Source organism: Hemicordylus capensis, chromosome 4 (genome assembly GCF_027244095.1).
Source record: "Hemicordylus capensis ecotype Gifberg chromosome 4, rHemCap1.1.pri, whole genome shotgun sequence".
In the NCBI taxonomy this organism is placed as follows: Eukaryota; Metazoa; Chordata; class Lepidosauria; order Squamata; family Cordylidae; genus Hemicordylus; species Hemicordylus capensis.
Genome location: NC_069660.1, coordinates 34,559,368 through 34,586,456, shown reverse-complemented (window position 1 = coordinate 34,586,456; position 27,089 = coordinate 34,559,368). Strand labels below are relative to the sequence as shown.

Genomic DNA, 27,089 nt, shown 5'->3' with positions numbered 1-27,089 from the left:
ATACATTTTGGGGCAAGCAAAGCCTGTTCAAAAGGGATGAGTTCCACCTGAACCTGCAGTCTGGAAACCAGACTGCTAGTGCTTAAAATCAAAAAGATCACAGAGCAGCTTTTTAAAATGACACCTGCATGTGTTGCTGAAAGGAACTGGGTGGTATCTGATTTGACAAGCAAAATCCCCTAAGGTGTGAGGGTGCAAACCTTTCAGGTAAACCAGAAGAAGATAGAGTAGAACCAGGAATAGAACAGATGGAAACACATGACAGCTGGTCAAAAAGGTCAAATGACAGTACATAGCACACGCTAATGCCAGGTAATAGGTGCGGCATATAGGTGTTTATATACCAACTAGTATTTTTAAGCCCGTTAAAATAACGGGCGCTAGTTGGGTTCATGAAACCGGGGGGGCCGCCTACTGTTGGCCGCAGCAGCAGAGCCCCGCCGGAGGGAGGCAGCCGCGGCCGCCGCGAAGAAGCCCCTTGAGGGCTGCCCCCGGAGGAGGAGGAGTGAGGAGGATGAGCGGGGCAGGCGCGCGCAGGGCCACTTCCCCAGGGACGGCGGCGATGGCTAGGCGCCCAGAGCAGCAGCAGCAACCATGGCTCGCCCTGCTGAGCTGCTGCCTGCGCCTCCCTCCCTGGGCTGGGCGTGAGGAGGGGCTGCAGCTGCTGCTGCTGCCAGGGGCAGGCGGGTGGAGGTCTTCTCCTCCAGGAGCTGCCGGTCCCCGCTTCTGCCTGCCGGCGCTCGGCAGGCTGCCAGCAGCTCTTCCTGGGGGGACGACGACGCCGTCCTGGGAACCACCCGAGGGCCGGCTGCTGCCGAGCAGGAGGAGGAGGAGGCAGCAGCTCTGCGCAAGACCCCCCCGCCCGGCTGCCGCTGCCGCTCCCCTGGAGCCGCCCCCCCCACCAACATGGCTTTGCAGCCTCCAGCCAGCCAGACCGCCCAAGGGACAGTCGCTGCCCCTGTTCTTTTCGGCGGGTGGGCCAGACCCATCGCCGCCGCCTCTCCTATCCCTGCGGCCAGGCTGGACCCGCCACCGCTGCCTCTGCCCTCCCAGTGGCCGCCTCTGGCCTTTCCGCGGCCGGGCGAACAACCGGCCAACATGGCCGCCTGGTGCCGGCGGCCGTGTCTCCCTCGGCCGCTCCGCGCATGCCCAGAACAGCCGAGGGAGACACGGGCACAGACACCGGAAGACATTGGCGCACACCCAGGGACTTTATTATAGAGGATGCCAGAAGCCTCTGAGCCAAGATGGGTGAGATGGAATGCTTGGTTGCAATGAAAACATAGATATAGTGGGATTAACAGAAACCTGGTGGAATGGTGAGATCAAGTGGAACACTGTTATTCCTGGGTACAAACTCTACAAAAATGTCACTGAGGGGCAGATTGTGGGCAAAGTAGCACTGTATATTAAAGAAGGGATAGGATCCAACAAGTTATAAAACCTAGGACTAGAGTCCTCCACAGAATAATTATGGGTGACAATATGAGCACTGAAAGGAAATGTGTTACTAGGGACTAGGGATGTGCGAAACGATTCGGGTACATAACAAATCACCCCCGATTTGGATCCAAAAAATTCAGAGATTCAGACCTCCATTTTGTGGCCAAAGTGGGTTGTGTGGTAGTACCTTAGAACAGTTGGTCATGAAACCAACCAGAGAGAAGGCTAGACAGTTCCACCCTGTTCAACAGCATGATCCAAACCGCTGGCCAGTCTTAACAAACTTGTTCGTGGACCAGTGGTTCAGTTCTAATTCAGATCGAACCACCACAGATGGCTTCATGCACACCCCTATACAGAGGGGCTTTGGGATAACATAGGAACTTAAGAACAGAAATGCTGGATCTAACCCAAGGCCTAACTAGTTCAGCATCCTGTTTCACACAGTGGCCCACTAGATGCCTCTGAGAAGCGCACAGGTGAGAACCTCTCTGAAAGAATGAAGAAAATAGGAAGGGAAGGGGTGAATCAGGCAGCCCTCAGGAGCTGGGTGGCTCAGATTAAATACATAAGAACAGCCCTGCTGGATCAGAAATAGAATGAATGAATGAATAAATAAATAAATTGCTGAGATACTGTGAATTAGCCACCGAATGAGGCCATGGCAGAAATGGGATTTAAATCTGGGTCTCAGAAGTCTACTACAATTATCACCAGTGCTCTAGCCTCAAGTATGACAAGAAGGAGAACATGCATATAGCAAACCACCCTTGATTCCAAAAAGCCTGCAGGGAAATCTGAATTATCACTTAAGCATGTTCTCTTCCAAGGCTTGCAGTTGCATGGAAGGAGAAATTAAAATCCATTATACTAACTCAATCCACCTTGTGGGATGCAGAATTGGATTCTCTGCTTGCCTGATGGGAAGCAGGATAGCTCTTCACATGACTGTTGCCTCCATGGATATTGCTCTGTGCAGGGAAAACACATTTAGGCACACTGTCATATGTGACAAGTACACAATATCCTGGTGACTTGTCATCTGTGGGATTTTTCCTATTTGCTGCAAGCAAATCGTACTTATTCTTTCTTCAAGGTATGTATTCCCAATTAAGAGGGTTCAGAATAAAAGCTAGCTGAAATGTATTTGTTGAATCCTGAATGCAAAGCATTTCTAAGATTTGAAATTTAGAGTTTGGATGTGTCACTTTTACATTAACATATCTTGATTTGTTTCGGTCAGTTGTAAAATATGAAATCTCATAAGCTGTCAAATGCAATTATATGCTGTCATGGTGTGCCTGCCAACTATAAAATGCAGTTAAATATTAAATACTGAGGCTAGGCCGGTGGTGACTGAGGCTTGGACCTTATCATGAGTGGCACTGAGACTCTGAAATGCACCTGGCAATACCCTCCTCATGAGTATGAGGCGCTGGGCAGGGGTATAGCAAGGCTGGAGTGGGCCTTGCGACAAAAAATGAAACTGGGCCCCGGCCCCATCCCCATCCCTCTGCCCCGCCCCATCTTATGAACATAGGAAGCTGCCATATACTGAGTCAGACCATTGGTCCATCTAGATCAGTATCTTCTTCACAGACTGGCAGCGGCTTCTCCAAGGTTGCAGGCAGAAGTCTCTTTCAACCCTTTCTTGGAGAAGCCAGGGAGGGAACTTCAAGTGGCACCCGGGGCACATGCCCTGCCTGCCCTACCCTAGATATGCCCCTGACTGGCAGCAGCTTCTCCATGGTTGCAGGCAAAGATCTCTCTCAGCCCTATCTTGGAGATGCCAGGGAAGGATGCTCTTCCCAGAGCGGCTCCATCCCCTAAGAAGAGGAATATCTTACAGTGCTCACTCTTCTAGTCTCCCTTTCATATGCAACCAGGGCAGACCCTGCTTAGCTAAGGGGACAAGGCATGCTTGCTACCATAAGACCAGCTCTCTAAATTCTACCATTACATGTTACCAATAATATCCAAGTCTAATACTGATGTCATTGGGTGTCAAATGCAGATATCGTATATTTGGTGCAATTAAGCAATTTGGGGACTATTTGATATTTTAAAAAACTGCAAAGAAGAATTTGCAGGAGCAAATTCTTTTCACCTCTGTTCTGAAACCATCATTGTTTTTATTATTGCACAGAATTTACACCAGGCTTTTCACTACAATCTATACAAGTTCTTCTGGATGAGGCCTGCTTTGTGACCAAGGAACTTCCATCCTTTCCCTCATATGACCTCCCTTGTCTTTAAACCATCTTTCTTATTGAAGCTGCTACACATTAATGCTAGGCATAATTATAAAAATCTGGCACTATTATACACGTCCCCTCAGGGAACACATACCACAGCTCAGTAAAATGGTTCACTGCCTTTTAAAATTAGTTTCTTGGAAACAAATCTGTACACGGGGTGAAGAAGTCATGAATACATCATCTCTGCTTCATGCAAAATCTGCTTCTGAAATGGGTAGCTAACAGACTTCCAATGTGTTAATTTAGGATGCTTACATCCCTATGTTTGTTAAGGACAGGGTTTTTCCTCCCCTCACCCCAGCATGACCACAGCCTCCCAGCCTCTTGGACACACATTATTCTTCCCCGTTGCAATATGGCGTTCCTTCTTCTGTTTCCTCAGTCCACCCAAGTAGACCAAATGCTGGAGCAATGTGATTCTTCCATCCCAAAGAGGTGTGTGTTAGATGCTCATAGGTGTGAGTTTACCAAGAGGCTGGTTAATAATGCAACCTTTAATGGCTGTGAGAACAATGCCTTGCTGTTCATGCCTCATTCAGATAAGTGGTTCTTTCTCTTTCTTGAGGAGGGCCTCGGTGGTAGATCCCATGCTCTTCCTGCAGATTGAAGACCCAGCTTCAATCCCCAGTATCTCCAGGCAAAAGGATCTCAGACAGCAGGGTTGGAAAGGTGCCTCTCTGCCTAAGCTCTTTGGAGAGCTGCTGCCAGAGAGTAGGTCAGGGGTGGGTTTGAGAACCCCTGAAATGTGGGTTTGAGAACCCCTGAACTTCTGATGTTGCTGGACTGCAACTTCCGTAATCCGCAGCCACAATGGCCAAAGGTTTTGAAAACCTCTAGAGCAGGTAGTACTCAGCTAGAGCAGGGATTCTCAACGTTGGGTCTCCAGATGTTATTGGACTTCAACTCCCATAATCTCCAACCAAAGGCCACTGGGCCTGGGGATTATGGGAGTTGAAGCCCAATAACATCTAGAGACCCGACGCTGAGAATCCCTGAGCTAGAGTACCAGTGATCTGAACCACTATGGCAGCTTCATGTGCTGTATGCTCTCTTGAACTCTTCTGGGATGTGCATCCGGCCATAATTTGTATGTTTACCAGTACATACCTCCATGCATTTCCCCTGCAACAATGGCTTCAGTGTAAACAATAATCCAAAATACCAATATATCTACAAGAATAGCCAAACAAGCTACTAACCAATTCAAAGTGCTGGTTATAACTTTTAAAGTGCTTAATGATGTGAGTCCTAGATATCTGAAGCACAGTCTGCTCCTGAATGTTTCTGCCCGCCCAACAAGGTTTTCGGGGGAGGGTCCTGTCCATTATCATGCACACGGGACAGGGCCTTCTTAGTCATTGCCCCCCAGGCTTTGGAATGCTCTCCAGGTGAATGTCAGCTCTTTGGCTTCCCTTGCTGCTTTTAAGAGGCAAGTAAAGACTTTGCGTTTTACTCAGAACTTTGACTCTTATTGGATGCTGTTTTCTTTGTTAATGCTTCTCACGTCGATAAACGTTATGGTTGTATCTTTGGATTGCTTTCATTCATTTTTACAGATTTTATTGTTTTGTCAACCACCCTGGGATAATTTTGTGAAAGGCAGTTGTAGAGGGGCCAGACGGGCAAGGACCCAGAGCTGCAGAGACCGAGCAGCTGCTCCTTGGCTGTCCTCAGCTGCAGGCTTGCTGGTTTTTGTTGGCTCCCTGCCGGGAGGCCACTCAACCCAGTCCAGCTTTTTTTTAGCCTCCTCGGAAGCCTGAGGGAGAGCCGCACCATCCCTCAGAGTAGGGAAAACTTTCTCAAGATCTCGGGCTAATGTGGGGCAAGCTTTACCTTGAGCCCTGCTGAACTCAAGGTAAGGTGCCTCAGAAACGACTAGGGAAGGCTGACCATAAAAAGGAGTGGGGCTATCATTGAACTGTAAATAAATATTGCACGGAGACTCCACCAAAGGCTAGAGACTTGTATGCATTTGTGTGAAAGCAATGTATGGTTCTACACTGAAATGTAAGTGCTGTATTTCTCTGCCTCTTGCTTGGGAATGCATGACCTCTGTGTTTGGGGGCGGGAGAGTGGTAGGCCTAGGGGTGGAATGTAAGGATAATTGTTATGAGTACATAGGAACAAAGGAGATTGTCTTATTTCGGGTCAGACCATTGGTCCAGCTAGCTCAGTATTGTCTGCACTGACTGGCAGAAGCTTTCCTAAGGTGTCATGCAGAAGTCTTTCCCAGCCCTTCCTGGCAATGCCAGGGATTGAACCTGGGACCTTCTGCAGGCCATGCAGATGCTCTGTCAATGAGCTGTAGTCCCACCCCCAAAGATGGAGGATTGTTTTCAGCATTTGCTTAATGGCGAACTGTCCTTCTGTTTCAATGTCTGGGATGCACAAGAGGCATCTCATTGCATTTCTGTGTTATAGCCATATTAATTTATACCATTGTTGATTTAGAACAATGGTGCAGGTACAAATGGAAAAGAAACAAAATATATCTATGTTTAAATTTACAACCATACTTCTGCTCTTATGTGGCATTTGCAAGCACATTGCACATGACTTTATGAGGATGGCAATTTCTGGTTAGTGTTTTATTTTCATTGGTGATATAATTAAGACATTTGGTACTTCTCGGGGGGGGGGGTCTAGTGTTGCCAACCCTCCACGAGTGGTCTGGGATCTCCCAGAATTAGGATCAATCTCCAGGTGACTTTTGAAAGCAATCCTAGAGATTAATAGCTTGATGTGAAAAATACTGGGGGAAATGAATGCGGGGGGAGCAATCTCCTTCACCGTTTCAATCAGAGTTGACAACCGCAGCCCAACTTTTGAGAGACGGACACACATAACCATAGGAAAATTTGCGAAGATTATCAGTCGGGAGGGATGTGCTCAAAACCGTTTTGCCAGATTTGGTTTGAATTCGAACCAGTTTGGGCCCGGTTCGGGAATGCCAGGTGCCAATAAAACCAATAAATTTTGTTTTTAAAAAAGGTTGACTTGCTGCCACTGAGGGCTTCTGTGGCCTCGTGGGGTGCTGCTGTGGCTGCCAGGGGGTCTCCGGAGGCTGCCCTCCCCCTGCCAGCCTCCCCCCATCTTCTGCCCATTTGGGGGGTGTTTCGGCCCTGTTTGTGTGCACAGTGGCCATGTGCATGGACCATTTCTGTGACCCAGATTGTGACCCCCCTGCTTCTGGAGGATCCCCCCCATGGCTGCAGCAGCACCCCCCAAGGCTTCAGAAGCCCTCAGTGGCAGTAAGTCAACCTTTTTAAAAACAAAATTTATTGGCATCTGGCACCCCTGAACCGGTTCAGCTCGAAACGGTTCGCAGTGAGGGCCAAATGTGAAATAATAAATGAAATATAAAAAGGCAGTCAGTATCACAAGAAATGCAAAATGTCCTAATGTATTGTTTCCATTTCTCAATAGAGCCGTTTAAGCTTAGCAATGAATTTTTGATTGTTAGTGGGTGGAGGGGAATTTATGCTTTCATCTGCTGGATTTTCATTGAGAATAAATAGAGAATTTTAGTCTCTTTGGTTCTAGATTCCCTCCCAAAAGTAATAGCCTCAGGAAGAAGAGAGAATGCACACCAGCAAAAAAATTAATTGCAAACCACTCAGCCCTGCAGCCGAGAGATGGTTCCATTTTTCTGGCTATAGATGAGGAGAATGGGGAGATGATAGAAAAGATTACCAGTTTTTAAAATGTTGATTTATTGTGGTGATAATGGTTTGTCTATAATTATCTATAACCACACTAGCACATATCTTTTTGAGGGCAAGGAAGAGGAGCTGAAAATCTGTGATGTCACAAGCCAGCATGAAAAATCAGTGAGAATGGAATGCATAGAAATAGCTACCCATTTCATGCATATATCCAACTTAAGGTTGTTTAATTGCTGAGTGGTTGTAAAGACTTGGAATAATGACTTGACCCAATCAATTTATTTTGCAGCTTGAATTTCAATGGAGCCCATCTGGCATCCACTGGTCAGTTCAGCGACTTCCTGGGTAGCATGGGACCGGCACAGTTTGTGGGTCGTCAGACTTTGGCCACTACCTCGATGGGTAAGGAACAAGACACTACCAAGTGAATTGCATGTTCTCTCAACCCACTGTCTCTGAAATATGAATCAGTGACCCTGAAAACAAGTCATTTCAGTGAGGTCAAATCATTCCTATATCCCAGGAACTCAGATGCTATTTTTCAAAGCACCTTCTGAACCCCATCCCTTTCTCAAGTGCAATGAAAATGGCATTGTTTTTAAACCTAAAATAGTTTCCAGTGAGCCGGTTTCCTGTAACTTACTGAACAGGGGAGCAGAGTTGGAAAAATGTGAATACAGAAATTGCTTCTCTTTTATGTTGAGCCATTTGAGATGGGCTGCAAATGAAACAACTGGAAGGGCCATTAATAAGCAAGTACAATTTTCCAAGGCAATGAGGCAGCCCTACAGCAATTGCACAAAATTCAGGATGTGCTATTCCAACAACCATCTATTAGCCAGTCCAGAATGTACACTTCCCACCCCCATCCCCCTTGGACGAATCTTAATTTCATGAACTTCAAAGCTGCTATTTCCTGGCTTCTAGTTCTTTGTTCCTATTGTTGAAGAATAGGACCATTCTCTTGCTCACAGTGGCCACACATTGTACAGCAATATGAGGGTGGAAGAAGGGCTCTGCCTTCCCAGAGGCTGGTGAGTAGCTATGGTAAGGACTTGTTCTGGGGGAGACAAAGACTTGATGTGAAAAATAGATATGTCAAAGGCTCGTGTTTAACCCAGTGCATGGGAAAGGGGATGGGGAAGCAATTTTCACTTCTCTCTCTCCCTGCTAAAATAGCTATAGCAGAACTATGTCCCTGAGGATTGTGCAGCCCTCAGGGATGTAGTTCTAGAAATAAAAAGGGCTTTTGAAGGGAGGGGAGAGAAGTGAAAATTGCTTCCCCATCCCCACTCTGGGCCTGCCCAGCTGCATAACAAGCCTTTGGCACAACTACTTTCCAGCCTCCCTTTAAGAGCAGAGGAATATTCTACCTTTGTATCACTGTGAAACATGTGGACCAGTGCTTCTGAATAAAAGTGGCCAGATCAGGTCAAATGTTTTCATTTTTTTAATGCATTCTATGTTGGCCAAACTTCACACTATGTTAAATGCAGAATTTGCCATCACTCTTCCTATGCAGAATTACTAGAATAACTATGCAGAATTACCCTGGATCAGCTGAGGTATGTTCTGGCCACCTCATGGACTGTACTTTGGTATGTCTTGTGACGAGCTGATCAAGCACCTTACTTGGTGATCAGAACCCCTTGCTGAAAATTTTCGCTCTGTGTCCCCCCCCCCCCACAAATGCTGAATAAAATAAAATCATTTAAGGAAGGGTTTAAAGTTTGGGGCCCATTAATTTGGGGTAATGAGTGTTGCCAGTTTGCCAAATGGGACTATTTTGCCTGATTTGTTTCTCAGGTGGATGGGTGACAGAGATTAATCTCAGGTCATTTTTGGATCACCACTGGGCTCCATCTGTTTAATTACTTGGCCCCATCCAACCTTAGTCTTGTATCCCTTGCCATTTTTCAAGAGTTAACAATCTCATGATATCACAAGGTCCCACCTCAGAAATCTCAAATTATTGGATTTAAAAAAAAAATCATCTTACAGTACATACATTGAAAAACATGAAAACAGATTCAAAAGACAAGTAAAGAAATTTCAGGAAATTACCTTTTTAAAACAGTTACAACATACTTATACACACCCAACTGATAAGTGTAAAACGTGTATGTGTGTGTACACATACATATACACTCAGTAGGGGTGGGGTGGGGGTGGGATTACAGACAGACATTATTACCATCATATATACCTCCACTATGGTACACAGCATTATACCAACTCAAAATAAATTAAAGAAAATTTAAAAAGGTTGCATATAACATACCATCATCAGGCAAAAATGTGACTCCAAAGGAGCAAGAGAGAAAGAGCTTTCAGGTGATAGTGGGTGTCAGAAGCCCTGAGACCCATTTCCACTAATGGGGCCAATTGTGAAAGGCCTTGAGTTATTTTTCAAACTGAGACACTTCTCTAAACTTATGAAACATAAAACTTTGTACACCGAGTGTCCACATCAAAAGTTTGCTTCCCACTTGCCTGTTTCTTCCCACCTTTTTGAGAAGTTTTTTTTTAAATCTTCCCTACCTACTTTTCCTCCCCTTAATAGAAATATCACTCTCAGTTCAAAAAGATTGACAATATGTACCATAGACTAGGGAAAATCCCACCTCCCTCCTTCCTTCTTCTGCCTTTTGGGACCCCGAAGAAAAGCACTTTGATCTATGCCAGAACAGATGTCACCACAGGTTACTGAATACAATGCCCCAATGCCCCATCCGCCACAGCTTGCAGAGGCCTTCTTCTAGCATTTACACCATTTTCTCCCAGTCACTTTTGGCAATTGAGGATCCAGGCAGTTCCTCTTGGGCACATCCAGATACCAGCTGACTGTGTTCCTAGTTCAGGCATTTTAATACATAGTGTGGAATGTTCTAGGAATAGGCAACTATCCTTTCACCCACTGTGAATATAGGAACCTAGCCATATTCAGTTGTGTTGTTCCCTTATATCCTGTGTCTGCATACATTGTCAACTTGGTGCAGAAAAGCAGCACAATCTGAGTTGTGGGGATGATAAGGCTAGCCCTGTGCTTAATTATAATATGGAGATGGGGGGAAAGTACTGCAATGTTCTAGAGGTTCTACAGTTGTCAAGAGAGCTCATGACAGAGAGCAGCAGTTTATAGAGATCTTTTAGTCAAAAAGACAAAGTGATAATTTACTGTTGGTCTAAAATGCATCTTCCTTTGTGTCCAGGGGATGTGGAAATTGGGTTACAGGAGCGAAATGGACAACTGGAAGTGGATATCATTCAAGCCCGAGGACTGACCCCAAAGCCGGGCTCCAAAACTCTTCCAGGTAGTGTTTTTCAGTCTTTTGCTAGTGTCTGTCCTTTAACAAACTGTTTACTCTTTACCTCCACAAAATGCTGGAGGATGGCTAGATGATTGGTTGGTATTGACAGAAGTTGCTTTTGTTGAGTACTGTCCTTTTAAGAGTCGATCCCTGAAGGCCCCAGAATGAGAAGATTATGGGGAGAGTCACATGATTGCCATGGATGGACTGGGAGGGTGTTGATAGGGAAAGGCTGCACTGACCCTACCTTCCCCTCAGATGACCGAACTTTCTTTCATCAGCATGCCTCCCACGTGCCCACATGGACAGTCCTGCTCCATGCAGCTCCATGAAGCACAGACCAGGGTGGAGGGATCTGGGGCTGGAACTTGTTGTTCTGGCCTCCAGGCATCCCTCTGTGCAATGTGTGGCACACATGTTGCATTGGGGATTCTCCCACCAAATGTGGGATTCTCCCTCTATGCATGCAGCCCTAGGAATCACATGATACCCAGTAGCCAGGCTAAGGGTGCGAGAACACGCTTAGCTAAAAGCTGGGTTTGTTAAGTGGGGTTAGGTGGGTGAGGAGCAGAGGGATCCGTGAGAATCTTGCCACTTCTCATGACCAGCGTAACCCTGCTGGGGTAGTCCAGGCAGGGTTAGAACAGTCTCTATGTGAGAGAACTGAGTGAACTGTTTCCGTTTTGCCCCAGTAGCTTGTGTGAATGGTTGGGTCTGTATAAACTTCTTGGGAGCCTGGAACATAGGAAGCTGCCATATACTGAGTCAGACCATTGGTCTATCTAGCTTAGTATTGTCTTCACAGACTGGCAGTGGCTTCTCCATGGTTGCAGACAGGAATCTCTCTCAGCCCTATCTTGGAGATGCTGCCAGGGAGGGAATTTGGAACCTTCTGATCTTCCCAGAGCAGCTCCATCTCCTGAGAAAAATAACTTCCAGTGCTCACACTTGTAGTCTCCCATTCATATGCAACCAGGGTGGACCCTACTTAGCTAAGGGGACAAGTCATGCTTGCGACCACAAGACCAGCTCTCCTCTTCATAGTTCTAGGTCCTAGGACTTAATAGTCCTAGGTCCAGATAGACTCAAGGCTAGAGACTCTCAGTTGTGCTTGTTTCCCCCCTCCACACATACACAGGAATAACAAATGCAGTGGGCTTTTCCAATGAATTGTTAGCAATACATAGTAGAAAGTTTCTGGCATCTGCTGCTGTTATCAGTTATCCAATAGCTTTGTTTTGCAAAGGAATAAAATATAAGAAATGGCAAGCATGGGCTTTGTCCCCAGGCACACACATGCTCAGAAAAGAAGCTGAGAGATCTTATCTTTCAAATCATTTATCCATTCATTCAACTATCATTGATTCAACCCTTTAGAAGCAGTTTTATACAGGGGTGACACACTTATAACTTTGTAGCATCTTCACACACCACAGCTGTGCGTTGCATTTAATAGTAAATTATTAATCTGCACTAATGTCACAACAAGGCCATCATATGCAGGGACTCATGGATCCTCTCACTGTAATTGGCTTAAATACAGAGGCATATCTAGGGAAAATAGCGCCTAGGGCAAGCACTGAAATTGCGCCCCCTGTCCAGACATCTGACACCCATCTTTCAGATAACTTTACCATAATATCAGCTCAAAAATACAAGTCAAGCTTGTTAATATTTTAATATTTTAAAAACTATTTAGCAGTGGACATAGCCAGACCAAAAAATGCTGGAAAACTACAAATTTCAGTATGTTGGGGCTCATGAAATACCCAAATACTATGTGGAGGTGTACTTGGAAAACTAAACAGAGGTGCCTGTCTAATACTCTACAATGCATTGTAGTATCACTATTACATAAGTTTTAAAAATAAATGGAGTATATGCGTACAGTGACTTATATTATATTAAAATTTTTTTTTTACCTGTAGCCCTTTGGGGGGGGCTTCTTAAAGGCCATGGGGGGATCTGCAAAGGTTCCCCCTCTCCCTGCCAGCCTCTTAATTCACTGCTGCAGCCTATCCCAGGCTGAGGGTCTCGCAGCCACCATTTGAGCATGTGTGGTGTCCATTTTTTAATTGGTTTCTTTTAATGGCTGCCTTAAGCAAAATGGCCACCACGCATGCTCAATTGGCCTCTGTGAGGCCTGGGATGGCCTAGGGCCTCGCAGAGGCCATTTGAGCATGCACGATGGCCATTTTGTTTTCAGTGGCCAATTAATTTTTTTTTTCATTTTAAAAAATGGCGCCCTCCCTTCAAGTGGTGCCCGGGGCACATGCCCTGCCTGCCCTACCCTAGATACACCCCTGCTTAGCTACTCTGATGTCACAGAGAGGTCCAGTGTGCTAAATGTTCAGGGATTTGAGTTCTAGGGTCCTTGTGCGGCTTCATTGCTTATGCTCCCAGCTTTTGAATGGTGCTTTGTTGATGAACTCAGTGAACTAGGCTTGCAGCTCTTCAGTGGAAACAAACACTTGCTGCATTTAGTGTGTGTGATGATTTAGAATGAATATATACCACAGCCTGTTGCATGCATCTAGCCTCAGTTCATTTCAGCCATCAAGCTCCAGGCTATGTAGGACTTATTTTCTTCCTTCAAACCCTGTGAGGTAGGTCAAGCTGAGAGAGTAATTGGCCCAAGGTTGCCCAGTGAGTAGGTTACTTATGGCTTAGTGGGGGATTTGAACCTAGACCTTTTTGAGCTATAGTCCAACACTCTCTAACCACTACACTGCACCAATTCATAACTGCAAGAGGCTTTCCTCTCAAAAATTACAATATATTGTTTTTGCCAGAACTAGTTCCATCTAAACTTTTAAAAAGATGCCTGTTGTATTTTAGACCCACTTTCACTACATGCTTTTCTTCCAGCTGCTTACATCAAGGCCTATTTACTCGAAAATGGGGTGTGCGTTGCTAAGAAGAAGACCAAAGTGGCTCGCAAATCCTTAGACCCCCTGTACAATCAAGTGTTGCTTTTCCCGGAAAGCCCTCAAGGCAAAGTACTGCAGGTAAGACAGGCATGCCTGACACCTGCAGGCAAGTCCCGTAACTAGGGGAGGGTGACATGAGCCCAGGTACAGCCCTTGGCAGGAGAAGCAGGGAGGAAGCAGACCCAGCAAAAGCATAGCCAGAAAGGTTGTCATTTCTGTAGTTGTCATTTTTGCTCAAGAAATGAAGAGATGCAGGCAGAGTTCTGAATCCGTCCAGGATTCAGAAAAGATTTGTTACAACCAGGGGCTGACTAATGAAGTGAAGACACAGCAGATTTCCCCACTTCTGGAGTGTTGGCAAGGGGAGCATTTTTACTGATTTCCCCTGCCTCTGGAATTGCTCTGTGCCTTCCAAAAATATGTCCCTGAAGGTTGTACAGCACACTTCTGGAGGTAGGGGAGATCAGTGAAAATCACTCCCCTACCCCACACTGCCAGTCCATACTCCAGTAGTGGGGAAGCCTCTGGCTGCATTAAGAGCAGCCAGAATGTCAGTCAGGGTTCTTTCCCAATCAAATAAATCTTAGTTGATTAATCATATTAATTGTCGTCAATCAATTTGACTACATCTGCATCACTGTGGATATAGAAAAAGTCGTCATTCTAAAGGGGGAAAGCATACTTTCTTGGTTTTAGATCATGCATTGCAGCATGACCTCTGCATTGCAAAGGTGCCCCTCTTATGAAGGTGCTTGCCATCTTTAGTTTTTGTAAGTATTTGTAAACATGTATAATTTCCTGCCCGATAAATCAGGAGTGTTTTCAGTTGATTTTTTTTAAAAAAGAGAGCTGTAATTTACCTTCATGATTAACTGACCATAGATTGCAGCCTTAGTTATAACCTGCCTGCAGGTAGTGGCTTCACCCTTCCGGGAAGCATCTTCTCCTTCTTCTATTACTACTTCTTTACCCCTTCTTGAGTTAATGTGTATTATATAGCAGACCAAATAGCACTGGGACTTCTCCCTGTAGTTCAGATTCTCCAGGATATGCAGCCCTCAGGGTTATATCATACGTGATTATTATTTATAAACTAAAAATTATTCTCTCCCCATCCCCATTTCCTGTTTCCAAGGTGATAGTCTGGGGAAACTACGGACGCATGGAACGCAAACACTTTATGGGAGTTGCCCGGGTTCTTTTGGAAGAACTGGATCTGTCAACATTGGCAGTTGGCTGGTATAAGCTTTTCCCAACCTCCTCAATGGTCGATCCGGCTACCGCTCCACTCCTGCGCCAATCCTCACAGCTTTCCTTGGAGAGCACAGTCGGACCTTGCTGTGACAGGTCTTAATGAGCAAAGAAGTACCAGGAAAACTGCTTGTTTTTAAAATCATGCTGTCAAGGTTTTGTTTGCTGGAACGCTGTCCTCAAGTGCATTGCATCTTCAGTCCGTTCTCGGGGGAACCTGAAAGCGAGGATAGTCAAGTAACCTTGGACAGAAGCCAAGATGAAGGCCAGTGACTTTTCGCCATCCACGTAGGAGGAGCTGTGAGGGCACGTGTTCTAATAATGAAATGATATATATACACACACACGGCACACTTTTTGTTTCCTTTGTTTTGCTGTCATCCATGCACCCCTGCTTCAGATCAGTGTAAAGTCTTGAAATGTTGCAGCATCTTTTTTAATCTGGGAAGATAATTCTTTTTCTTAACTTCCTCTTTTACAAATTTGAAACAATTTTTGGCAATTCTTAAATGTTCAAAGCAAACAACTGACGTAAAACAAAAGAGCAGTTTCAGGGAAACTTTGTGGGTTTTGTAAGATTTTCTTTCTTTTGAAGATGGAAAAAAAGGAACTGCAACTATTTCTTTAGAACAAGTTCCACAGTTCTGTTCGATGTACAAACACCGTCGCTGTATTTTTTACATGGTGCCAAATTACCAGCAGTGTCTTTTACTATAGGACTTAGGCCAACAGTACTGCTGAAGTATTTTTTTAGAAGTACCAAGAGAGTATACTTTGGTTACACAAGTCAGTTCTCATGCAAAGAGCCTAGAGAGCAAATTAGTTGGAATGTTGCACAGACTAAAGTGGAATGTGAATTGGGAATTTTGCAGAAAGAGATATTAACCCATTGTTAGATATGAACATAGCAAGCGTCATACACAAACACCCCCCACACCTTACTTCAGCTTTTGTTTTGTTACCCTCTGTTGTGTTTTTGCTTCCACATTCTAGTCATGCTTTGCATTTACTGGCACATATCTTATTGGTGTGCCACATTCCTCTGGAATAGGGATTGGTTTGAGGTAGCAATACTTTATTTCACCATAGCTAACAAAATGATAAAATAACAGGTTGCATTTTTAAACGCAAATAACAGAAGCTGAAATTATTGTTGTCACCTGAGTACAGGAGACAAAATCTTGAAATGTTGCAGCATCCTGCACTTAGAAAAAGGAGTATTATATTGCAGTAACGTTATTAATACATTAGCGATGCGAAGCAACCTGGAGGAAGCTTATCTGCTTTTTCCCAAAGCTCAGGCACAGGAGGCAGTTATCCATCTAAGGGCGTTTTCACAAGTGACTGTTCAAGCGCCATTTAACCTCTTGCATGGCTTGTTTGCAGGTGTGAATGGCTGTAATACAACTTTGAGTGAGCAGGAAGAATGGATTAACGTTTGCATTCCAACTTTCATGAGGGTGTGTGTGTGTGTGTGTGTGGCCGGCCTATGAAAGGATGTGCTCTATCCATTGTGCATTAGTGGTTCTCCGTCCACCATTTTTACCATAGAGTTGCATCCATTCTTGACTCGGTAAATGAGGGCATGTCTTCCACTGCATTAGCTGGTGCATGGTGACCCATCAGGAGAAGTCTTACTTTTGAACTGAGTTCATGTGAATCACCCAAAGCAGTGATATCAGCAACAAAAAATTGCAGGTAATAAAGTGATTTTTCAAGTCGCTTGTGAAAACACCCTGCTCACTGGAGATAGGCTTTGTGGATTTTTTGAGAAATGCAAAAAAGAGAAAAAGAGGATGATGTAAATATTTTATGTTAACCAATAAAGAAGAGATAGATATGTATTCTGCATATAGCTAAGAAGGCAGCAGCTGTCGACAGAAGGAGTCACACATGGCAGAGTAGCAGACTGTATAAATAAAGTGAAACATTTTGCCTGGACACAAACACACCTCAAGGCTCTAGAATCTAATTTTCGAATGGCAATTCAAGCCATGATGCTGTTTCTGTATTTGAATTTAACTTTTGTACTTTTACTAGAGGTTTGTTTTTGGTTTTCATTTCTAATGAAAGTTTAATTTTTGTGATCTCATATGTTTTCCTGTGAGGATATCAAACGCTGACTTATTTTTTTAAACACAGTTTAAGATGCCAAGTCCTGTGTTAACATTTGGGAGCCATCTGGAAATAGCTTCCTAACCTGTTGTTACAGCACAAAGTAATAGCAAAGTCTGTACCCAAATTACAAAATAAGCATGGCTAAAGCATGAATTGCTATAGGATGCAACTTAGACAGTCGCATGCTATAGATGGCATTTTTAATGGTTTGGGAAACAATGGCCACAAATGACTATGACTACAAAAACAATAGGCCCAGTCATAAGCTCTGTTAGAAGTAACCTAATATAGATAATAGGATAAGGGAAAGTTAAGTTAAGGATTTTTAAGTATATTCAAGTCACAGAAGTTCCACATTTCAGTCTGATTATCATAATTTCTTCTATGCCTGTGATTTCAATATAATTCCTTTTCCAATTTGCATTACAATTTTTCTATATATTGACTGAAGGAGGGTAGTTGCATGTTGGTCGAAATACGCTGTGACTCTTTTTTATTTATTTAAATACATATGAACTGTACTTCAAGCTGACACCTCTTCATGTTTGTGTATAGTAAGTACTAGGCAATATTGTACAATATATGTATGACGTAGATTGGGTTAGACTTAGTGGTTGGTAGCACTGACTCTTTTAATAACCTTGTCTTTAAAAGGACTATGGGGAAAGAAACACATATTCCATACCTGGGAATCGAACAGAAGATGTTCATGCTTTCTAATTCAAAGATGTTATGTTGTTTGAACCTGTAAATCTAGTCAGTCATGTTTTGCATGTATCCTGCAGTATGGTTGTCAAGTTTTTCTCCAAATGTTCATAATGGGGGAGGGAGTAAAAATGCTGAAACATATCCCTGGATATAATTCCAGACTCTGTTTTGAAATGTCTGGAGATGGCTGTTGGAACATTGGCTATCTCCATGATAAGCAAATTCTATAGTGCTGTGTCCCGTATCTTCCCAAAACGTGAATGGGTAAAACAGGGTGGGTTTGATTATGAATACACTAAACAAAAGGACTGTCCCAAAACGGTTTAGACATTATTTTTAATAGAAAATATCCTTACACTTCAAAATACCTGATGCATTCCAATCCCAAATTCTTCTTCTTTAGGTTACTATTGAGTTAACTAATTCCTCTCTTTCTTTCTTCTTGAGTGTGGCTCTGGATCCTGGCCAAAGCCCTCCACTGCGTTAAGAATATGTATTTACTGGATTTTTACCTCATATTTCCATTTTTGTAGAATCCAGGAGGAGGAAGAGCAGCAGAGGCACTGTTGCCACTGGTGCAGTTGGTGAGGCTGGTTTGCCAGTGGCTCTGGGCCAGCTGCACCGATCCACTGCCTTACTGTGTCTCATTAGTGGGCTGGCCCTGACAGTTTGGGCAGTGAAACCGGAGTAGCTTTTTGGAATCAGATTCACCTTTTTGTTTTTTGATACCCTCAGGTATGGAAGACACTGAAATCTCTTTTTAAAATACATCATTAACCTTAAATGTGGAAAGAATTTGAAGGAAAGATACCTTTTCATACTCTGAGAACGTTTCTTTATTTTCATCAGTCAGTATACATATAAACAGCTGTTCCCCATCAGCTCATTTCCATTTAGTATGGGAGCATTGATATGAAATATATCATTTTTCTTTTAGAAATGCGGTTTAGGGCAAACTTCCAAGATTTCCCTTTGCCCCTTCTTCTGTGCTACTGACCACACTCCCCGACACCTCACACCCCCACACCTAAAAAGTTGCCCTTAAGCATATTCTGGAACAGAATTCCATAAGGTATGTGTAAGGATCTGCTTCTGGAAGGGAAAATCAGTTCCTCTCCTGTATGTGCATGCAGCATGCACAGGCTTCTATGGATCCAGTTCTGACTTGTGACGTTCAGGTTAGTAAGCAAATAAAACAAAACAAAAAATATACTGCAAATATAATAAATAAAAAGCTACATTAACCAGAATATGGAGCTGATTTAAAAACAACTTTTTTTCACTTTCAGTCTGCACTAACAGCATTCAGAAATTGTCTGTTCCAAACTAAAAGGTGCTCTTAATTTTAGCATTCTTAGTTTTGGATATACAAAAATTCCAATGTGGTTTCCCCCACCATCAAAACTGAGGTAGGGTTTCTCAAATGAGGCAGGTTTATTTATTGCTCCAACACTGTGATGGGTTGCACAACACCTGTGCTCACTTTTTGCTGGGATGTGCACAAAGGGTTTAGAAACTCCAGGTGATAAAGAACCAACCTCAGGTTTAGAAAAGCTCTTCATCTATGAAGCTCATTATGGCGTTTATTTTCTTCTGTTTCAGATTGCAATGCACTGGACATGATCCATAGAGCTCTTTCAGGTGTGCAATCCAAGGCTTCTCCCACTTCCTGCCAGAGTTCTCTCTAATTTCCTTTCATCTGTGTGCAGAATGAGTTTTGTTCTGGGCAGTAGTATCAAGGCAATGTGTGCACATGCGCATTTAGAGTGGGGCCTTCCTAATTCAACCAGAGTGAGATCTAAAATTGACTAAGCAGGCATTAAAGAACATGCAAGTGTGTGTGCACACACACGCCTTAGAGGGAACACTGCTCCCCACATAGCAGCTCTTCATACTGAGTCTGAGGATGTTTCTCAAGCTTCCCCAGGATTTGGGGTCAGCTTCTTACGTAGCCCATTTGTTTTGGGACCCATAAATCTAACTTCTGTTTTGTTGTTTGGGGTCTGTAAAAGAAGCGTTCAGCATTTTAAACCTGACCTTTTGCTGCTTTTAAAAAAGTTTAAAATAAGACATGTGTCTATCTGTAACTTTTAATTATTCTTTTACAGGGAAGTAGTAGCTGTGTTTGGAAGAGTTAGCATGTGTCAATAGGTGATTGCTTCCCCTGTGTGTGTCCTCCTAAAGTTCTGCTTGATGTTAATGGGAGGAATGGGATCAGCCAATTTGATCATATTTTTTTAAATCTTTGCTCTATGATTAAGTAATTGCAAGAGCTGCATCACTAAGAGCAAAGCAGCATCCTCTCAATCACTATCCCAAGGACACAGAAAGTTTTAGATAGGATATTCATTACCCTGTTGTGTTCTTCAAACACAAGAGTAATGATCTCAGATCCACAATTTCTTCAGGCAGAAATGTAGGTGTTCCAATCTTTCAGCAGTGCTTTATCCCTACCCCCCATTCCTGATACAAATGGTAGAAAGAGGGAGAGAGAAACCAGGTTCTCTCAGCTCCTACACAATTGAACTAAGGGCAAAAGTGCCCCAAAGGCCACATATCAATGGCCTCTGAGTTGCAGCTTATTCTCATTGCACAGGAAATGCCCATATTCACACAGGGAGTCTGTTGTTGGAGTGGGGAGCTGAATCTGGATCTCCAGTGCCTCTAAGCACCAGATCATTCTTCTATAAACATAATTGTTTGGGAGGATCAGGGTTTAAGTAAAACCCAGCCTGCTATTAGCTCAGCCAATGTTTCCCAACTCTGGGGCGAAGGGCATTTTGAAGAAAACAAAACAAAAACAAATTGGGAATGGTTTTGTTGTATATACTTATACCTTTTTAATGTTTTTAATACTGGATCCCTTATAAATGTACTGTTAAAAAAGTAGGTCTTCGGGCATAAGAAATGCCATAAGTTTATGTATAGAAAGAAATTATGTATGAAGTTGAGGCAGTTAGAATCTCAACGTAAGCATGTTTAACAGTAACCATCTTAGATAGCAGGACAACTTTTTTTATGAAACTCATTTTAAGCTATTATATTATATGCTGTTTAATAATTTTGACACTGGAGAAATATTTTCTTTAAAAACAAAAATGCTGTATGTTTTTTTTAAAGATGGTATAATTTAACCTTTTTTTAAAAAAAGAAAATGTTTTATGTTCTTGGCACAATATGTATTCATTGCTTTTTCTCAATCCAGAGAAAGCTAGCCACATGTAAGTCCCATTAAAATGAATGGGTCATAAATTAGCTGCAACTAACTTATCCTATTGAATGCAATGGAACTTCAGTACAACTATCTCTGGATTGAGGTTTATTGTTTCTGTGTTGGATACTCAATGTTATATTTTATGAACTCCCCCCACCCCCAAATGAAGAAGTATGTAAATAGCTACTGGGAAATAGTCCTATAGAACTTCACTTGAAACTGTTGTTAAGTTATTATTATTAATATTGTTAAGAATATTTGCAAATTGTTGATTACATCTCTGCTAAGATCTAAGCCTAAGATCTAAGCCTTTCTTGAAGGAATTGATGTTGTATTTTCAAGATGGGGAAAAAAAGCCTACTTAGCTAGTTTGTCATAATCCTGTATTCTGTAAACAAAAACAAACCTTTTTATAAAGAGTCTAAATAGGCTTACAAGCAATAATATATTCCTTTTGGTGTGTGCAGGTTGTGACATGCAGATGGCAGTGTATATCACAGATACAATATGTGATGATGGACTTAATTCTTAGAGAAGTCAGCTCTGGACAGGCCATGTTAACACTGGCAGTTTGTTTATTTTAAAAGAAAAGATGGGGTAATGCCGTGCAGAAGATTTAATTCAATCTATTTGCATAAGCAAGTCTTTTCACTGACCATTAAGATTTCAGTAGATGACTTTACGATTGTCAAAAGTTTCAGTATAAAGCTCACATGTGTCAGATCTCCTAGTTTTCAGATAATTGCTTAGCGTTTGTTACTATTGTTTCAGGCATTGCCACTGCCAATTGCTCTGTGCTCTGAGTCTGATGGCAGTTCTGCCCTCTAACGGCCTGTTTAGCAAAGGCACCTCATAGAAACTAAAACTGCAACCCTATGCACTTTCCTGGGAGTAAGTCCCATTGAACTCAGTGGGATTTACTTCTGAGTAGACATACATAGGTTTTCACTGCATAAGGAGAGCCTCTGGGTCCGCCCTCCCCCTGAGCAGCAGTTTCATTCTTTATCATGACACCAAAGCAAGGGAGTACATGCACCTTCATAAACTAAAGCATGGATTGATAAAGCCAGTAAATATTATGCTGTTGTACTGAATTTTTCATACTATGGCAAAGACTCGAAATATGACAGAAGCAACATCTACTCTGCTCTTCAAACTGCATCATTATTTAATTCAGTTCATCCCACCTGGTGAATAAAATAATTGGGCTCCAGTTAGTACACAAAGGCATTTTAAGAAAATGTATGAGAAATGTACATTTCTCTGTTGATTTGTCAAGCAGCAAGTTATATTTGCAGTACTACACCTGGAACAGAGGTCAGCAACTTACTGCCTTGTGCCAAATTTCAGCCATTTGTGTGGTTTTTGTTGCCAACCCCACATAGGCGAAGGAGGAATGTGAATGGACTAGGCAACCAGCCATTTTGAGAGATTGAGCATGGAGCCTAGGTTTGCCTGGCCTCCTCCTTTCCCAAAGTGGCCCCACTGACAAACCTAGCTGCTTAGAAGAATCTCCATATGTTAATCACACACACATTTGTACAGTAAGTAAAGAGTTAGTAAGGGATATATGTAGCTGCCATATACAAGAATACTAAATGGACACGAAGCATGTGTCCATTTAGGTCTGTATTGTCTATTCTGACAGGCAATTGTTATCCTAAGGCAGAGGTTCCCAACCTTGAGTCCCCAGATGTTGTTAGAATACAATTCCCATCATCTCCAGCCATAAAGGCCATTAGCATCTCTGTTGAAGTCAGAGGGAAGGGTCCTCACCAGTCCTGCTACCTGAAAACAGTTTTTAACTGGAAGTGACAGACATTGAATCTCGGACCTTCTGCATGCAAAGAAAGACATTCCCAGTCAGAGGAGGCCTAACTGGAGCACACTTGCATGGGGGATTTACAAATCCACTCCTCTGACCACACTTACCCCATAATAGAAGGCCCCTGGGACCCTTGTACTGTGGCAGGTTCAACATCCTAATTTGATCAACACATGTTGGCCAAGCCTCACAAATCCAGTCTGCCCAATACATGACTAGGCATTACAAATGCCTCTTTTCTGCTTTCAATTCTGCATGAACAATTATCGTCTTTTTACATAAACAGGAGGGGCTCAGAGCTAACTGTGCAGCCTCATGTACAGAAACAGTTGTGACTGATTTAAATGCCATTGCTTTCAATGGGACTTAGTTGTGATGATGTTTTGCTGGATTATGCTCCTGGTCTGTAGGTGAAAAGAGTGGCGGACATCCTCACTAAGGCTATGTGTGTGCTTGGTGAGATGTGCCTGTGTTGTGAGAAGCTTCCAGAACATCACAAACTATTGCTTGTGTGGAGGGTAGCAAATCTCACCGTTCTCCCCTTCCCCTGGAATTGTCCTGCACCACCTAAAAATAATTCCCCGAGGGTCGCATAACTCTCATGAAGTAGTCATCATGGAGTCTTCCACATCGTGGGCACCTCTTCCCACAGCATGTGCACAACCTTAGTCAAGATGCTGGTCACTGACATGTCTATATGTCCTGTTCACAGGTGTGCCTATCTTTGCTAGTTCCCTCCCACATAGTGTAGCACATGGGAGTTGCATCCATTTTAGCAGACACAGCTAGGCAACAAGATTATTGTCAACCTTTACCAGAGTCTGTTTCACCATCAACTTTTCTGGAATGTATTGCGCAAGGTCTTGAAGACCCAAAAGAGTAGGTCTCATGTTTTTCTAGCAAACTATTGAAGGTTTAGCAAGGTGCATGAACTGCCCTGTTTGGAAGCTTCTGTGGCAGATTGCAGTGTGCAACAGTAGTAGCGCTGTACATGCAGTGAAGTGTGACTTAGCACATAGTGTCCAGCACATTAATGTCGGATACTGTCCTTTGTCTTCAAGGAAAGATTCTGATATGCTGTTTCTTTGTCTGTCAGTTTTATCCAGACAATATGCGATGGTTAGATAATTTACTATTTAGTGTTAAGCTAATGAAACCGTTGGAAATAAAAATTCTTCCTTTTTTCCTAAATTGAATCTGAGGCTCATAATTGAATGTATGTTTTTGATCATGTGGGCACCTTAATACTAGGGCTCAATACTAGAACACATAAAACAATAAAAGAGTGTTTTTGAACATGTGCAGAGTGCCTTTCTTTTACAACTGAGTAGTAACCATAAGCCTTCACACACCTGGAATTAGAGTATAGGGAAATCAGCTCAGAAAAAGCCATTTATAATTGGTCTTGTCCCCAGGTAACTTTCAGTTTGCATATTAAGCACAAGCTTGGTTGAACTCCCAGGGGGTGTGAAAGACACAGCAGGAAATTTTGAACCTCATTTGTGCCGGTTTTATACACACATGAATGAATTCTGTTTGGTTTTAAATGTACGGCAATCCAGATTTTCTGAATCAATCATAGCCTCTGCAGAGAGGTGGCTTTATTTTTCAACCTTCGCATTTATCTCGCTTTCCCTGGATCAATGGGTAGCATACACAGTTCTCCCCTCCCATTTTATCTTCACAACAATCCTGTGAGGTGGGTTAGTTTGAGCTAATGACTTGCTCTGTGGTAATCCTGACTGGTGAACATCATGGCCAAGTAGGGATAGGAACCCAGATCTCTGTAATCCTAGTCTGATACACTAACCACTACACCACACTAATTTTCTTGATGTCACCCTACATAAACTCATGATTGGTCCTCCATACATCATTACTTTTATAGAGCTGGATACTTTATCTAAGTAAGACAGTAGAGCTCCATTCAAACTTTATGCTGCACCTGCGTTCAGATATCTGCACACTTGTACATGCTTTTGTGTGAATGACAGTATCTGTGTGTACTGCACACAGCTTGTATGTGTGTTGATATAACATGAGGATAGGTCTTACATGGAGAGGACATGGGAAAGCTTTAGAATGAGCCTTGCTTTCTGAAGGAAGGCAATGCCAATGAATCGGGGTGGGGGGCGGGGGGCGGTGATATCCCAAATGATAATGTGATTTCCACAGGAAATGTGATAAATGACCTTCAAGCCTCAAGAAAGGTGGAAAGTAAAATGAGACGTAGCCCTCAAGATAAGGCTAACATACTTCTCCTCCATTCACTACATTGTCACATTGACCAATCATACTTGTGCTTTATTCTCTGGCCATTTTGCTAAGGCAATGTAACATTCTCATCAGCCTTTCTACAACAAAAGGCTGCATTCATCCAAACAGTTATTCCAGCCTAATGTTGTGTGTCAAACCTTTTCAACATAGTTTGACACACAACATGGTTTGACACACAACCTCTTTTTGAATGTCCTTTGTCTTATAAGTCTCCCTAGTCCAACATCAATAATCTGTTCCACAGATATGCATGTGGGGAAGGGATTGCCATGTACAGCTGCACATAGTCTATTGCTATGTGGAAGAGTTTGTAGACTGAGATACTAATCTACAATTGGCATTAGAAAAGAAATAGAACTACTGACTTACCTATTGTGGAGCACCCCCACCAAATGAAAAGTGGGGCATACATGCTAGCTCAGTGCTAGTCCAAACTGCATCCACGCAGCTAGTGAGCACAGAGAGGCTTTATGGTTCCTAAGGATTATGTCAGAGCGGTAGCACCAATTTCCCAGTCATTCTCAGCTAGAGCACAGTTTGGACTACCACAAAGCAGTGCATGTGCCTTGTTCTTCCTTCAGTGAGATGTTGCACAGTATATAAGTTAGTGATGGGTGAATGCCCCTCACCTCAGTTTGGAATTGGCTTGGTATTTCAGAGCTTCATGGGGGGGGGCGGGGGGGGGATATCACATTTTCCAGAAAGAAGTATGTAAAAATAAATGTGATATGCCATGCTGGTCAATTACATAAAGGTGTGTCGTCGAGTCGGTGTTGAATCCTGGTGACCACAGAGCCCTCTGGTCCTTGGTGGAATACAAGAAGGGTTTACCATTGCCATCTCCCACACAGTTTGAGATGATGCCTTTCAGCATCTATATTATTATTTCTACTGGGTGTGACTGCGAATGTGCGTCCCAGCACCCAGCCTGATTGGCTGGCGCACCTAGGAGCGCCACGGCGGCCAGGCGGTGGCGGGCCCAGCCACGGAGTTGGGCGAGGGGGAGGGAGGGCAAGAGAGATTTGGGCGGGGGAGGGAGGGCAAGAGAGTGGGGCAGGAGGGAGGGGGGAACAGCTGGCCCCAAAGAGTGCTCAGTTGCTCTGTGTGGGTTGGCTAGTCTTCCTATATTGCTGCTGCCCGATATAGGTGTTTCCCACAGTCTGGGGAACATACCAGCGGGGATCTGAACCAGCAACCTCTGGCTTGCCAGTCAAGTCATTTCCCCACTGCATGATTAGGTCAATTATATTTCCCCACTGTGCCATTAGGTCAACTATATAGCCTTTAAAAAAAAAAAAGAGGCTTCACCTTTTAAATGAGTATTTTAATATATACAGAATGTTTGTCACTACATGCCTGTAACTGACTATTCTTGCTTTCATCCTGCATCTTAGGAAGTGGGTTATAACTCACATTTGCTTGTGCATTAAAACAGGAGATAATTTTAAAAGTGCTGCCTGCCTTATTCCTTAAAAAAAAAAAAATCCTTTCCAGAGAGTTCTCTTCCCACTGGTAGTGTTGGCACATGTACGCCCGCCGATGGTGTAATGTTCATACACTTGATCCTATCGTTCTCTAGGAATTATAATATTCAGTTCCTGCCCCCAAAAGTGACATATCCAGGAACAAGAAAGGGATTTAGGTCTGGATGAGGGATAGCAAGAAACAGTTGAAAAAACTGGCCCTAATTGAAAAATATTTTCATCAAACAAAAGCCTGCTTGGTTAGGTAGGATGGCCATATCACTCCATCCTAAAGTTGTCAGCTAGGGACTTTTATAGAAAACATGCAAATATTTGGGGGACCAAAGAACTTTTTTTTCCTTTTTTTTTTTTTTTTTTTTTTTTGGCATTAGGAGGAATAGAGACCATTCTGGGGACCAAACAACATTTTTGCTTGTATTGTGGTATCCAAAGTTCTGGGGAGCAGCTGGAATGTTTTGTTTGCTCAGAACACTTTGTTCCCATGAGCAGCTTCTCCTCCTCTGTCTCCTTCCCTGTCCTACCAACCAGCCATCCAGCGGGGAAGCCAGAGTAGCGGTTCTGCTTCAGTGGCAGGTTGCAGAGCCACGTGATGCAGGAGCAGATAG

General features: G+C 43.3%; 1 protein-coding gene across 2 annotated transcripts in view; it reads left to right on the top strand.

Moving 5' to 3' along the window:
• The window catches only part of RIMS4 (regulating synaptic membrane exocytosis 4), a 146,740-nt gene extending 122,717 nt beyond the window's left edge, over positions 1-24,023 (top strand). For both annotated transcript variants that reach the window (XM_053250859.1, XM_053250858.1), the window contains exons 3-6: positions 7,656-7,768; positions 10,579-10,680; positions 13,546-13,685; positions 14,743-24,023. In XM_053250859.1, coding sequence (XP_053106834.1) covers positions 7,656-7,768; positions 10,579-10,680; positions 13,546-13,685; positions 14,743-14,961 — 574 coding nt within the window. In that variant the 3' untranslated portion in view covers positions 14,962-24,023. The remainder of the gene's footprint in view (positions 1-7,655; positions 7,769-10,578; positions 10,681-13,545; positions 13,686-14,742) is intronic.
• The last annotated feature ends 3,066 nt before the right edge of the window (positions 24,024-27,089 follow it).